The sequence below is a fragment of the Gossypium arboreum genome, chromosome 4, assembly GCF_025698485.1.
Source record: "Gossypium arboreum isolate Shixiya-1 chromosome 4, ASM2569848v2, whole genome shotgun sequence".
Classification (NCBI taxonomy): domain Eukaryota; kingdom Viridiplantae; phylum Streptophyta; class Magnoliopsida; order Malvales; family Malvaceae; genus Gossypium; species Gossypium arboreum.
In genome coordinates, this window is record NC_069073.1 from 44,523,862 (window position 1) to 44,536,252 (window position 12,391).

The 12,391-nt window shown below is 39.9% G+C and overlaps 1 protein-coding gene across 1 annotated transcript; it reads right to left on the reverse strand.

Moving 5' to 3' along the window:
- Window positions 1–10,113: 10,113 nt before the first annotated feature.
- LOC108462669 (uncharacterized) lies at window positions 10,114–10,850 on the reverse strand. The gene is made up of 2 exons (XM_017762589.1): window positions 10,834–10,850; window positions 10,114–10,480 (listed from the first exon to the last, which is right to left on the reverse strand). The coding sequence occupies exons 1-2, from the start codon at window positions 10,848–10,850 to the stop codon at window positions 10,114–10,116; spliced, it is 384 nt and encodes a 127-aa protein (XP_017618078.1).
- Window positions 10,851–12,391: the final 1,541 nt, after the last annotated feature.

Genomic DNA, 12,391 nt, shown 5'->3' on the forward strand with positions numbered 1-12,391 from the left:
AGGGACTTTTTAGTCATTTTTCCCTTTGGGGGCATAACGGTTATTTCAAAAATCAGGGTCTAAGTACACTTACTGACCCATTAGTAGGTTCACAGTCGTCTCGCGTGACCCGTGCAACCTTTAGCAAACGAACTGTGCGACTAGGCCCAAAGCCGATTTAAGCAGTCCTATAGGCCTACATGACCCATTTGCCCACCAAGCCCGAATTCGATCCAAACCATGTGAGTGACACAGCCGGTCCAACGTTTTCCACCTATTGGTGAGTTTTACACATCTAAGGCCTACAGGCCCATTGGGCCTGTATGGCCCAACTCTGCCCAACATGGCCTATTAAGGCCATAGCCCATGAGTTTGCTCATGGTGGCCTTTACTATCGCATCAGATTTTTCATACGTGCATTTGCGCACTTGTGTTGTAACTATTGCCATTCTTTTGGCTTTTTGGTTTTTCAGGATTTGCTGATCTAGAGTTAAGGTGGTGTATGTACACACTTGGTTTACAAAACGTGCTACGAGTCCCCTAACAACGAACCTTAAATGATAAAGCCTTGCTAATGTCCCTATTTGATATCAAAGTTTACGCCCTAGACAGGTCAGCGTTTACAAAAGCCTTATTATAAGGGATTGTTAAAACATGTGGTTTAATACACACTTGGCAAAAACACTTACTTGATCAAAACTAGAAGTGGTATATTGATTGCTTCACATCACTTGCCCCACTATCAACCTTTGAGTGAACCTAGGTACCAACCAACATCAAATTAAGAGAGATAGGGAAGATTCGACAATAGGGAAAAGAAGAACACCAACAATGAAAACCAAAATAAAGAAAATGAGTCACCATGACTTACACTTGATCCAGGCAAAAGAGGAGAAGAACACAGCCTTATGATAGGAGAATAAAAGGGAAACGGATTCGACAATAGCTAATAGAGAGGGAGTAGGGAGTATTCAACTTTACACACATTAAGATCAAATAAAAATAGCGTTCGGTAAGGGAATCCAACTTATAAGAAGATGGTTGAGAGAAGAGGGATCTTGGCTATGAAAGACTAGAGGGAAAATGGAAGAGAAAGGTCACGGTTTAGAAAAGGATGAGGGTTACCATTCAACTCAAGCCAGAAGGAAAGAAGAAAGGTAAAAGAATTAGAAAAAATGGGAGAGGACTAGAAGATGAGAAATAAGGAAGAAATCGGCTAACAGATGGCCTAAATGGTAATGCACTTTTGGCTAAAACAAAATAGCAGACAACTCGGAGTCGGAGAGTCTTAAAAACGAAAGGCAAAGGTACCAAAATGAGTGAACAAAACAAAAGAAAACGCTAAGAATTCTTCTAGCATGATTCGGCTATACCAAAACAATACCCCAAATGCCAAAAATGAACCGAATCCGCTATTGTTGAATTCTTGTGCAACCCAAAGTCCCCATTCAGCTAGACTTCCTCCTAATTCAATTCCTCCTTGATTTCCTCCAATAATCAACTCTATCCCTTGACTTCCTCCTCATATCCCTCTAAGACTCATTCAACCTTTATCCTATAGAGTTTTCATCAAACTTTACCACCTACATGTCCTTGAAGAAAAATAAAACATCCAGTGCTCCTTCCAAGCCTCCAACCCCAGTCCTCACTCCCTTGTAAGGCGTCACTTACCACCTAAACCACCATGCTTCTTTTGTCAAATTTTACCATTCAAAATTTAAGAAGCACTCAACCTAGCGTCACGGTTCCCTTAATGCTAAAAACCAATATTTTTCCTATGCCAAGGCTTGAACCCGGGACTTCATAAAGACCCCCCTAACATCCAAAATCACTAACCCAACAAGACTAACATGCAATTGTGTCGTTTTCTTGCTCTCAAGAATTTTAGGCACTCCAAACCTAAGGCCCAATTCTTCTAAGCCCAAAATTCGGGGCGTTACAGCTCTACCCCTTAAATAAATTTCATCCTCGAAATTTCCAACTCTCTAATAGTCGCACAACCCAGATTACACCACTACGCTTCTGCTGCGCACTCTAATTCTAATTTCAAAATAGATAAATAGTACACAATGGATAAAGTACGTACCAGTATTTGCATCTGGAGCGTCTTTGTCCTCTTAGCGGTGTGCTACATAGACCAAAGCTGGCTGCCTCGCCTCACTATGATCACTCTTGGCTTGACCACAGCCTTTAGGCGGCTACTGACCACCCTTCAATGGCTGTACATTACCTCTACCAAAGACTTGCATATGATCTGGTCTTCTAGGTCACTCTCTAAGACGATGCTCCAGGGTACCACAACTCAGACAGGCTCCTGTTCTCCTCCAGCAGTCTCCTGCATGACTTTTTCCACAAATAGCACAAGGTGGTAACGTAGTATTAGCAACATGGGGCCCCGCTCTGACTGGCCCACCGACTTTGGCCCTTCTCTTAGGCCTCTGATCGTAATTAGAGGGCTCAAAATCTCTTTTATTTTTTCCCCTTTCTCTTTCCCAGTTTAGACGCTCAGTGCGCTTTACAGCTTCAGTAATTTTTGTTTTCTCCACCAATGATGTGAAATCCCGCTTCCTCTAAGGGGCAATCAATACCCAAAGACTGTCTCTCAGGCTGTCTTCGAACTGAACACAATGTTCATAATCTATTGCCACTATTCATTTAGCATACCGACTGAGTCGTAAGAACTCTGTCTCGTACTCTACCATAGATCGATTTCCCTGAGTCAAGTTCAAGAATTCCTTCCTCCAGGCATCAACATAGCTTGCACCTACGTACTTCCCTTGAAACGCCAATTTGAAGAACTCTCAGGTTATACGATCAGGCTGAGTGCCCTCTTTCACGGTAAGCCACCACTGGTAAGCTTCCTCTCGCAGCAGAGACACTGCTCCTTTCAGTTTTTGCTCGAAATTGTAATCCAGGTCTTTCATTATTCTTTTGGTGGCCTCCAACCAATATTCGGCCACATTTTGTGCTACTCCCTCGGTACCCTTGAAGATCTCGGCTCCATTCGACCGGAGTCTCTTACAAATTGACCCTCGACTCCTAATACTAGTGTTGGGCCCAACGACCCTTTCTAGAATCCTTAACATTTCTTGGGACAATGCGTCATCCCCAGCTACTCGATCATACGACCCTGTCTCAGGTACCAGCGAAGCCGGTGCTTCTCTCACATCAATGTTGGGCATGTGACCTGATGTCAAAGATCCAACCCTAGCACTTCCATGGCCTCTACCGTGGCGTCTTGCACCCCTTCTAGTGCTCATTATCACTTCGCGTATAATCTGGTTTTGAAATTTCATGCAATTTAGCTCATAGTTTTAGTAATTAAGCAAATGTTTTATGACAGTAGTAGTTAAGAGTTGTTTTCACAATCGCAAGCTCGCTACAGTTTTAGTTTCCTATAGTTTTTCAGTTTAATCTAGCTAAGAGTTCAGTATAGTCTATCATCTAAAGTAAGCTCAATAAGTATCTATAGTATAACAGTTTAAAATAGATTTTAGTATCAGGAGAACTTACTTGGTTCGACGCTGGAGACTCGGTGAACCACACAATAAAAATCATTCAAAATACGTCAGAATCATTTGTAAATAACTTTAAAATCCAAAAACTAAGGCCCATTTCCCAGCCGAGTTTTGCAACTTGACTCTGATACCTGTAAATGTAACACCCCAAACCCAACCTAGACGTTATGGCCTAATCTGGCGTGTCACAATAAAATACTTTTTCGAAAAATTTTGTCTTATTAATAAATCTCGCTTGAAAGATAAAAGCCCTTTTGTTTAATTCTAAAGTCAACTTAATTATTTGTTAACCATTTTAAACCAGCCTTACTTTTAAAAACATGTTTGTTGCGGAAGCATTTCAACAATGTTGCAAAAACGTGATGTTTTGAAAACAATTATCATTTTGGAAAACTACGTTCTACCTTTAACAGAAATAAATCAAAATAGTTAAAAACCCCAAATTAAAAGCTATAAAATTAGACAAAAGGCCTTATTACATCAAAAACCCAAAGAGAAAGTAATTTAAGTAATATAAAAGTAATACAAAAATTTAAAGCTGTTCATAGTGTGGCCACTTCCGAGTCCTCCCATACGTCGAAATGCCTACTGAGGATTACCTGAAAAATTAAAAAGAGGGGGTGAGTTTATGAAAACTTAGTATGTACAACCCTCATCGATCACAAAGCATGCATCACATCAATTTGACCGTAAGCCCATTACAATAATGGTGGCACTTGGGCCTTAGCCCATAGTAGCCTCAGTTGCGCCTGAGCCCATGTCACAATCAGAATCAGATTATGCAAAGCACAAATACCCAACCAACCTGCACTGCATATCCCATCCAACCCTACACTCCTGTGGGGATTTAATCGACCCACCCATCCCTACACTCCTGATGTAGCACCGGTTGCGGCACTAACCAATTTCGCAGTAGAGCTGCCAATGACATAATGGCTTTAAGTAGTCGGTGGATCCATAGTTGTCAAGTGACCAAGCTACCCTAACAAATCATGTACTTCCTTCAAATCAATGATCCTGTCCCCTATGCAGCATAATATCACATGAATGCAAAACATATCATAAATGGCATACAATAACAATCATATAACATGTAGGGGCATTTTAGTCATTTTTCCCTTCGGGGGCATGATGATCATTTCAAAAATTAGGGTCTAAGTACACTTTCTGACCCATCAGTAGGTTCACAGTCGTTCCGTGCGACCTGTGCAACCTTTAGCAAACAAATTGTGCAATTGGGCCCAAAGTCGATTTAAGCATGCCCATAGGCCCACACAACCCATTGGCCCACCAAGCCTGAATTCAATCCAAGCCATATGAGTGACACGGCCGGTCCAACATTTTCCCGCTAATTGGTGAGTTTTACACATCTAGGGCCTACGGGCCCATTAGGCCCGTACAGCCCAACTCGGCCTAACATGGCCCATTACGGCCACAGCCCATGAGTTCACTCATAATGGCGTCTACTATCATATCAGATTTTCCATACGTGCATTCGTGCACTCGCGCACTCACGTAGAAACTGTTGCCGTTTTTTGGCTTTTTGGCATTTCGAGATTTCCTGATCTAGAGTTAAGGTGGTGTATGTACACACCTGGTTTACGAAACGTGCTACAAATCCCCTAGCAACGAACCTTAAATGATAAAGCTTTGCTAATCTCCCTATTTGATATCAAAATTTACACCCCTAGATAGATCTGCGTTTACAAAAGCCTTGTTCAAAGGGATCGTTAAAACATGTAGTTCAATCCACACTTGGCAAAAACACTTACTTGATCAAAACTAGAAGTGGGATATCGATTGCTTCACATCACTTGCCCCACTATCAACCCTCGAGCGAACCTAGGTACCAACCAACATCAGACTAAGAGATATAGGAAAGATTTGGCAATAGTGAAAAGAAGAACACCAACAATGAAAAGCAAAATAAAGAAAATGAATCCCCACGACTTAACTTGATCCAGGCAAAAGAGGAGAAGAACGCAGCCTCATGATAGGAGAATAAAAGAGAGACGGATTTGACAATAGTTGCTAGAGAGAGTAGGGAGTATTCGACTTTACACACCTTAAGATCAAAGAAAAATAGCATTGCGGTAAGGGAATCTGGCTCACAAGAAGATGGTTGATAGAAGCGGGATTTTGGCTATAAGAGACTAGAGGAAAAATAGAAGAGAAAGGCCACGGTTTAGGAAAGAAAGAGGGTTAGCATTCAACTCAAGCCAGAAGGAAAGAAGGGAGGTAAAAGGATTAGAAAAGAAGGGAGAGGACTAGAAGATGAGAAATGGGGAAGAAATTGGCTAACAGATGGCCTAAATGGTAATCTACTTTCGGCTAAAACAAAATAGCGGACAACCCAGAGTCAGAAAGTCTTGAAAATGAAAGGAAAAGGTATGAAAATAGGTGAACAAAACAAAAGAAAACACAAGAAATCTTCTAGCAAGATTCGACTATACCAAAAGAATACCCCAAATGCCGAAAATGAACCAAATCCCCCTTTGCCGAATTCTTGTGCAAAGTAAAGTCCCCATTCGGCTAAACTTCCTCCTAATTCAAATTCTCCTTGATTTCCTCCAACAATGAACTCTATCCTTTAACTTCCTCCTCATATCCCTCTAAGACTTATTTAACCTTTATTCTTTAGAGTTTTGATCAAACTTTACCACCTACACGTCCTTGAAGAAAAATAAAACATCCAGTGCTCCTTCCAAGCTCGAACCCCAGTCCTCACTCCCTTATGAGGCATCACTTACTACCTAAACCACCATGCTTCTTTTGTCAAATTTTACCTTTCAAAATTTAAGAAGCATTCAACCTAGCGTTAGGGTTCCCTAAAAACCAAAATTTTTCCTATGCCAAGGCTTGAACCCGGGACTTCATAGAGACCTCCTTAACATCCAAAATCACTAACCCAATAGGACTAACATTCAATTATGTCATTTTCTTGCTCTCAAGAATTTTAGGCGCTCTAAACCCAAGGTCCAATTCTTCTAAGCCCAAAATTTAGGGCGCTACAATGACTGTGTACGATGATAAATCAACTATATTTGGCACTTAGTGTGCGTTTTGAAATAGCTTCAGCTATATAAAGCATTTAGTGTGCGAATTGGAATAGCTTCGGCTTTATGCGGCATTAAGTGTGCGAGTTTTCAGAGCATTGAAAGATTTCCAAACAATTTAACGTATTGAACAAAGAGGTGAGAATGAAATAAATAAATACGGGAAAGTACAAGTACGTACGATACCTATGTGGTAGTTGATACTATGTGTATGAAGCTTGATGAATTTGTATATACATGATAAATGGCTATGGACTAGAATTGTATGATGAATGAGAACTACTAAGTTTCTATTAACTGATGATACCTATATTATGAACTATTGAGTATTTTTGGTACGAACTTACTAAGCCATGAAGCTTACTGTGTATTATTAGTCTTTGTTTTATAGAGTATCAAAGCTAGCTTGAACATCAAAGATCATCGGGAACCATTATCACACTATCGACTACTTGTTGGTATTTTTGGATGCTTGTAATTATGGTATATGGCATGTCTAGACTAGTGAGTTGATAATATGTTCTGAATTATGATTATAGCCATGAGATTTGGCTTGTAAATGTTGGAATATGGTCATTTAAGTTGGTTTGAATTATATGTTTGATGAATGATATATGTGATATATATAATTAACTTATATGTTGGCTTGTTTGGGTATGGTTATACGGTTGTTATTTTTAATTAGTTATAAATGGAAATATTAAGGTTGGAATAATAGTATGTTGTATCTTGATTATGGAATATTAAAATTGTAACACCCCAAACCCGGCCTAGACGTTACGACCGAATCTAGTGGTGTCATATGAAAGTGTTTTTCACAAAATAAAATTTCGAATGGAAAACCCCATTCTGTATTAACCCTCTTTGTTATCTTAGCTAGTATTTATGCCATCTTGTTCAGTTTTAAAACCCAAGTTGTTTAGCAAAATGTTTAATCAATTAAATAGTAGTTATCTTTTTAAATAGTTGTTTGTTTGCGGAAGCTTTTTGAAATAGGATGCGTACTTATGGTGTTCTGAAAAGCATTTACCATTTTGAAAACTCGTGTCCTACTACTACTAGATATGAATCATAATAAAAAAATCCCAAATTAAAAGTTAAAAATGAAAGAGGCCTTATTACATAACCAAATAACCAAACTAAATTATAAAGTATAATTTAATAAAAAGTCTATGCAGTTGTGTGGCCACCTTTGAGTCCCTCGCAGCACCGACCCATCTAGGGTTTTCCTACGCAGAAAACAGAAGGGTGAGTTTATGAAAACTTAGTGTGTAATCCCTTAACAACAATTAGTCATAAAGTAGACATTACAGTCTAGGCCTAAGCTCGCTTCAGTAACAGTTTAATCTTAGATAGGGCGTTAGCCCATTACAGTATCAGAATCAGTGTGGGCCTTAGCCTAATTCAGTAGCAGTCACAGTACAGATATGCAAATAGAAATCCGACCCAGCCAGCCTCTACACACCACTCTGTCTAACCTTACACACCATGTGGGGATAAAATCAACCTTCCCATCCCTACACACCAAAAATAACACCAGTGGTGGCACTAAATAAAAATTGCAGCAAAACTGCTAGAACAATACACTTCCTCAAATCATAATAACCCAACCCCATGCCTTACATCATAATATCCTACATATATACAACATATATAAAATGGCATGCTCAATACAGTCATACACAACATAGGGGCATATCCGTCATTTTAACTCATAGGGGTAAAATATTCGTTTCATCATATTGGGGTCTAGATGTACTTACCGACCCAACAGTAGGTCCATAGTCATCTTGGGTGACTCGTGTGACCTTAACAGTCAATCAGTGAAAATGGACCCAAGGCCTGCAAAGCGGTCCATGTGAGCCCACATGCCCGTATGGACTACACAGCCTGGCCCAATAATCACCACATCTCCATGAGGTTTACCCTGTGGGGCCTACATTTTAGGCGTATGGATTACCACATGAGCAAGCACATGCTCGTGTAGCGTCAATAATCCTATTTTTCAAGTTTTGTCGATTTACAATGATAACAGTGTGGTTACACACCTGTTTGCGAAAACGTGCGTCTAGCTCAAGAGTTCTCCAGCCCTACATTCAATCAAGGTATTCCGTTAGTCGCTTGATACTAGGGTTAATCACCTTTTTCTATCACTTAACTCAAAATAACATCCAATACTTGCCTTGATTGCAAGAGTGTGGTTAGGCCTGTTTAAACCGCTGGCAAAGGATGATTCACCCTCCTACTTTGATAGCTATATTAGCAGCGAAATACATTAATGATGATCACATAAACACATGACTCGAAACTATACATTAGCTTATTGAAAACACAAAACCAATGATAGGGGAAAATAGTGCAATCGGCCAACACCCTCCTATACAAGTCATGCTCCAGTTGAACACAATAATCGCAAACAGAGTTACGTTGATCGAGTGATGAGGGAAAGCTTTCAACTGTTTTAGTATTTACTTGCAAACTCCTTCACTCCTTGAGAAGTTCTAGAAACTGAAAGAAACACCAGAACTAAGAGAAGGAAGATGAGAATCGGCAAGAAGAGAAAGGAGTATTCGACTTTAAACAATGTAAGAGTACTTTCCGATTGTCAGAGAACAAAAACCAAACCGCAACAAAAAGGATGGAGTATTCGGCCTGGCTACCAAATAGGAAGAGTCAGTAAGAAGAACGGTTTGGAGGGAGAAAATAGAGGAGAAGTAAGAGGTATTCAGTCACAAAAGCAAGATGGATAGAAATAAACTCTGATAACCACAAGAGTCAAAAAGGGGAGATGGTATATTAAGCCAAATGAGAATTGATTGGGGGGGAAAAAGATGAAAATGAGTCAAGGAGCACTGGCCAAAAACTGAAACAAAAGCAATAGGGTAATTGGCCTAGGAAACAAAGTGGAAGGGGAGAAGGAAGAATCGGAACACACTAGAATCGAAATATAACCGAAAAGAACAATAGCAATATTCGACTTCAGAAGCAAAGAGTGAGAAGAACCACAATTTGCAAAAAAACCTAAAATGAAGTGGCCAATTACCAACTCATAGTCGAATTCCTGAGTGGTCAAAGCCCTATTCGGCTACAACTCCCCCTCTTTCAAATCCCACAAAATCCTCCTAATATCACTCCACCATTACCTCCTCAACCACCGAATTCAAACTCTTCTTAACTAGTAGTATTTCAGTCAACTTTTACTTCTCACACGGCAAAAGAAGCAAAATAAAACACTCCTTGAGCACAGCGACACTCGAACTCAAGACCCTTAGCAGTAGTAACACACCACTATCGCCTAGACCAACAGGCTTTTTATGTCATGTTTTAACCATAATTATTTAAGAAGCCTACTAACTTGAGACAGGGTTTATTCAAGTAAAAACAAAATTTTTGCACAAGTCATGGCTTGAACCCAAGACTTCTCAAACACTTCTAGAACACATAACCACTGAAGCAGATACACAGTTGTGTGTAAAATAACATACAAAAATAAACACTTAGATTTTGGGGCGTTACAATTCTACCTCCTAAAGAAAATTTCGGCCTCAAAATTTACCCTGTCAAAACAAAAGAGGGTATTGTTGCCGCATCGCCTCCTCAGGTTCCCACGTGGCTTCTTTTGAGCTGTGATTATGCCAAAGTGCCTTAACCAGTGGGATAGACTTCTTCTTTAGCACTTTTACATCACGCTCTAGAATTTGAACTAGTTCCTCCTTAAAAGTCAGATCTGGTCTAACCTCAATCTCCTCAGTCGAGATGATATGCGCAAGATCAGAGTGGCAGTGCTCCAACATAGAGATGTAGAACACATTATGAATCCGGTCTAACTCTGGAGGTAGCTCAAGCTGATAGGCAATCGGTCCCACACGTTTCAGTATGCAGTAAGGCCCAATAAACCTAGGGCTTAGCTTACCCTTCTGTCCAAACCTGAGTACCTTTTTCCAAGGTGAGACCTTAAGAAATACTAAGTCCCCCATAGAATACTCATTCTCTTTACATTTTAGATCCGCATACGACTTCTATCTGTCTGATGCTGCCTTCAGTCGATCCCGAATTAGTCTAACTTTATCTTCAGGGCCCAGAACACGCTGTTCACCCAACTCTGTCCAAAACGAAGGAGTACGACACCTACGACCATATAATGCCTCATAAGGTGCCATCTATATGCTACACTGAAAGCTATTGTTATATGCAAACTCTGCTAACGGCAAATAATCCTTCCAACTGCCTCAGAACTTTATCACACAACTCCTTAACGTGTCCTCCAGTACCTACATTACCCTCTCTGATTGACCATCTATCTGAGGATGGAACTGTAACACCCCGTACCCAAGACCGTGACCGGAGTTGAACACGAGGTGCTAACAGACATAATATATTTATTTTCACAGTCCATTTAAAAATTTCCAGCCAGCAGGCTAACTGTGTCACTGTCACCTTAAAAATCATATCTTGAGTTCCACAACTCGAAACTCAGTTTCGTGATTTTTCCCTGAAACTAGACTCATATATACATCTACAAATTTTTTTCTAGAATTTTTTGTCAGGCCAAATTAGTACAGTTTATTAGTTAAAGTCCCCCATGTTACAGGGATCGACTACACTGACCTTTGTGCATTACGACTTGGATATCTCGCTGTACAGGGCTTCAATAATGATGCCATTTGGTTCTATAGAAACTAGGCTCAAAGAGGAATCTATACATATATGGCATGACTCCTAATTATCTCAGGTTAATTTATAATGAATTTCCGAAGTCGGAACAGGAATCCAGAAACCGTTCTGGCCCTGTCTCACGAAAACTTCAATATCTCTTAACATACTGTTCATATGATCGTTTCATTACTTTCCTATGAAAATAGGTTCATCAAGGTTCATTTTCATAATTTATTCACTATTTAATTCCATTCCTACTATTTTTAGTGATTTTTCACTTCCACGTCACTGCAGCTGACAGCCTCTGCCTTTGAGGTAGACTTTACCTATTTCATAGTTTCCATGATTCCATTAGTCCCTTTTACATACATAGCACAAAGCATGATCATGATTAACCATTCCAATGGCTAATCGTTCCAAACACTTCCATACCTCTTAATGATCAACATACAAAATGATTATAGTACTATGCTAAAAACGTATATAAGCCATTTTCGCATGGCTATCCAAATTTACACAAAATCCATGGGTACATGACCAACAACACAAAAAGGGTAGCCCTATACATGCCATTTCAAAGTTCAACCAAAATTGTACCAAAAGGGGGGCTTTGATAGTGTGGGAGAGTTCGACTTCCAAAATCCCGAGTCCGATGGTGACGAGCCAAAATCTATAAAACAGAGAACAAAGAAACGGAGTAAGCAATTTATGCCTAGTAAGTTTTGAGCAAAGAATTTAAACACAACTGAAGTATAGCATTCACATAATTAAACGGGTAATTCTGTGTATACATACTTTCAAATCATTTCTACTTTACATTCCAACCCCTATGTTCATACATAAGGGATCGTCTTAGCCAAATACCGGAAGCTCATTACTCAACTGAGCGAATAGTATTCGAAGGAACTCAACTATTCCAATGCACATACGAACATACCTCATTGCTGAAATTTTTCAAGCGTATTAAGCGGGATTTTACAGCAAGATCGTTCATTCCCGAATCACGTACCTTCGGATTTTATCCGGATATAACGACTTCGCTCAAAAGCCTTCGGGACATAGCCTGGTTATAATAGCTCGCACAAATGCCTTCGGACTTAACCCGGATTTGGGAACTCGCACAAATGCCTTTGGATCTTAGTCCGGATATGGTCACTTAGCACAAAGCCTTGGGACTTAGCC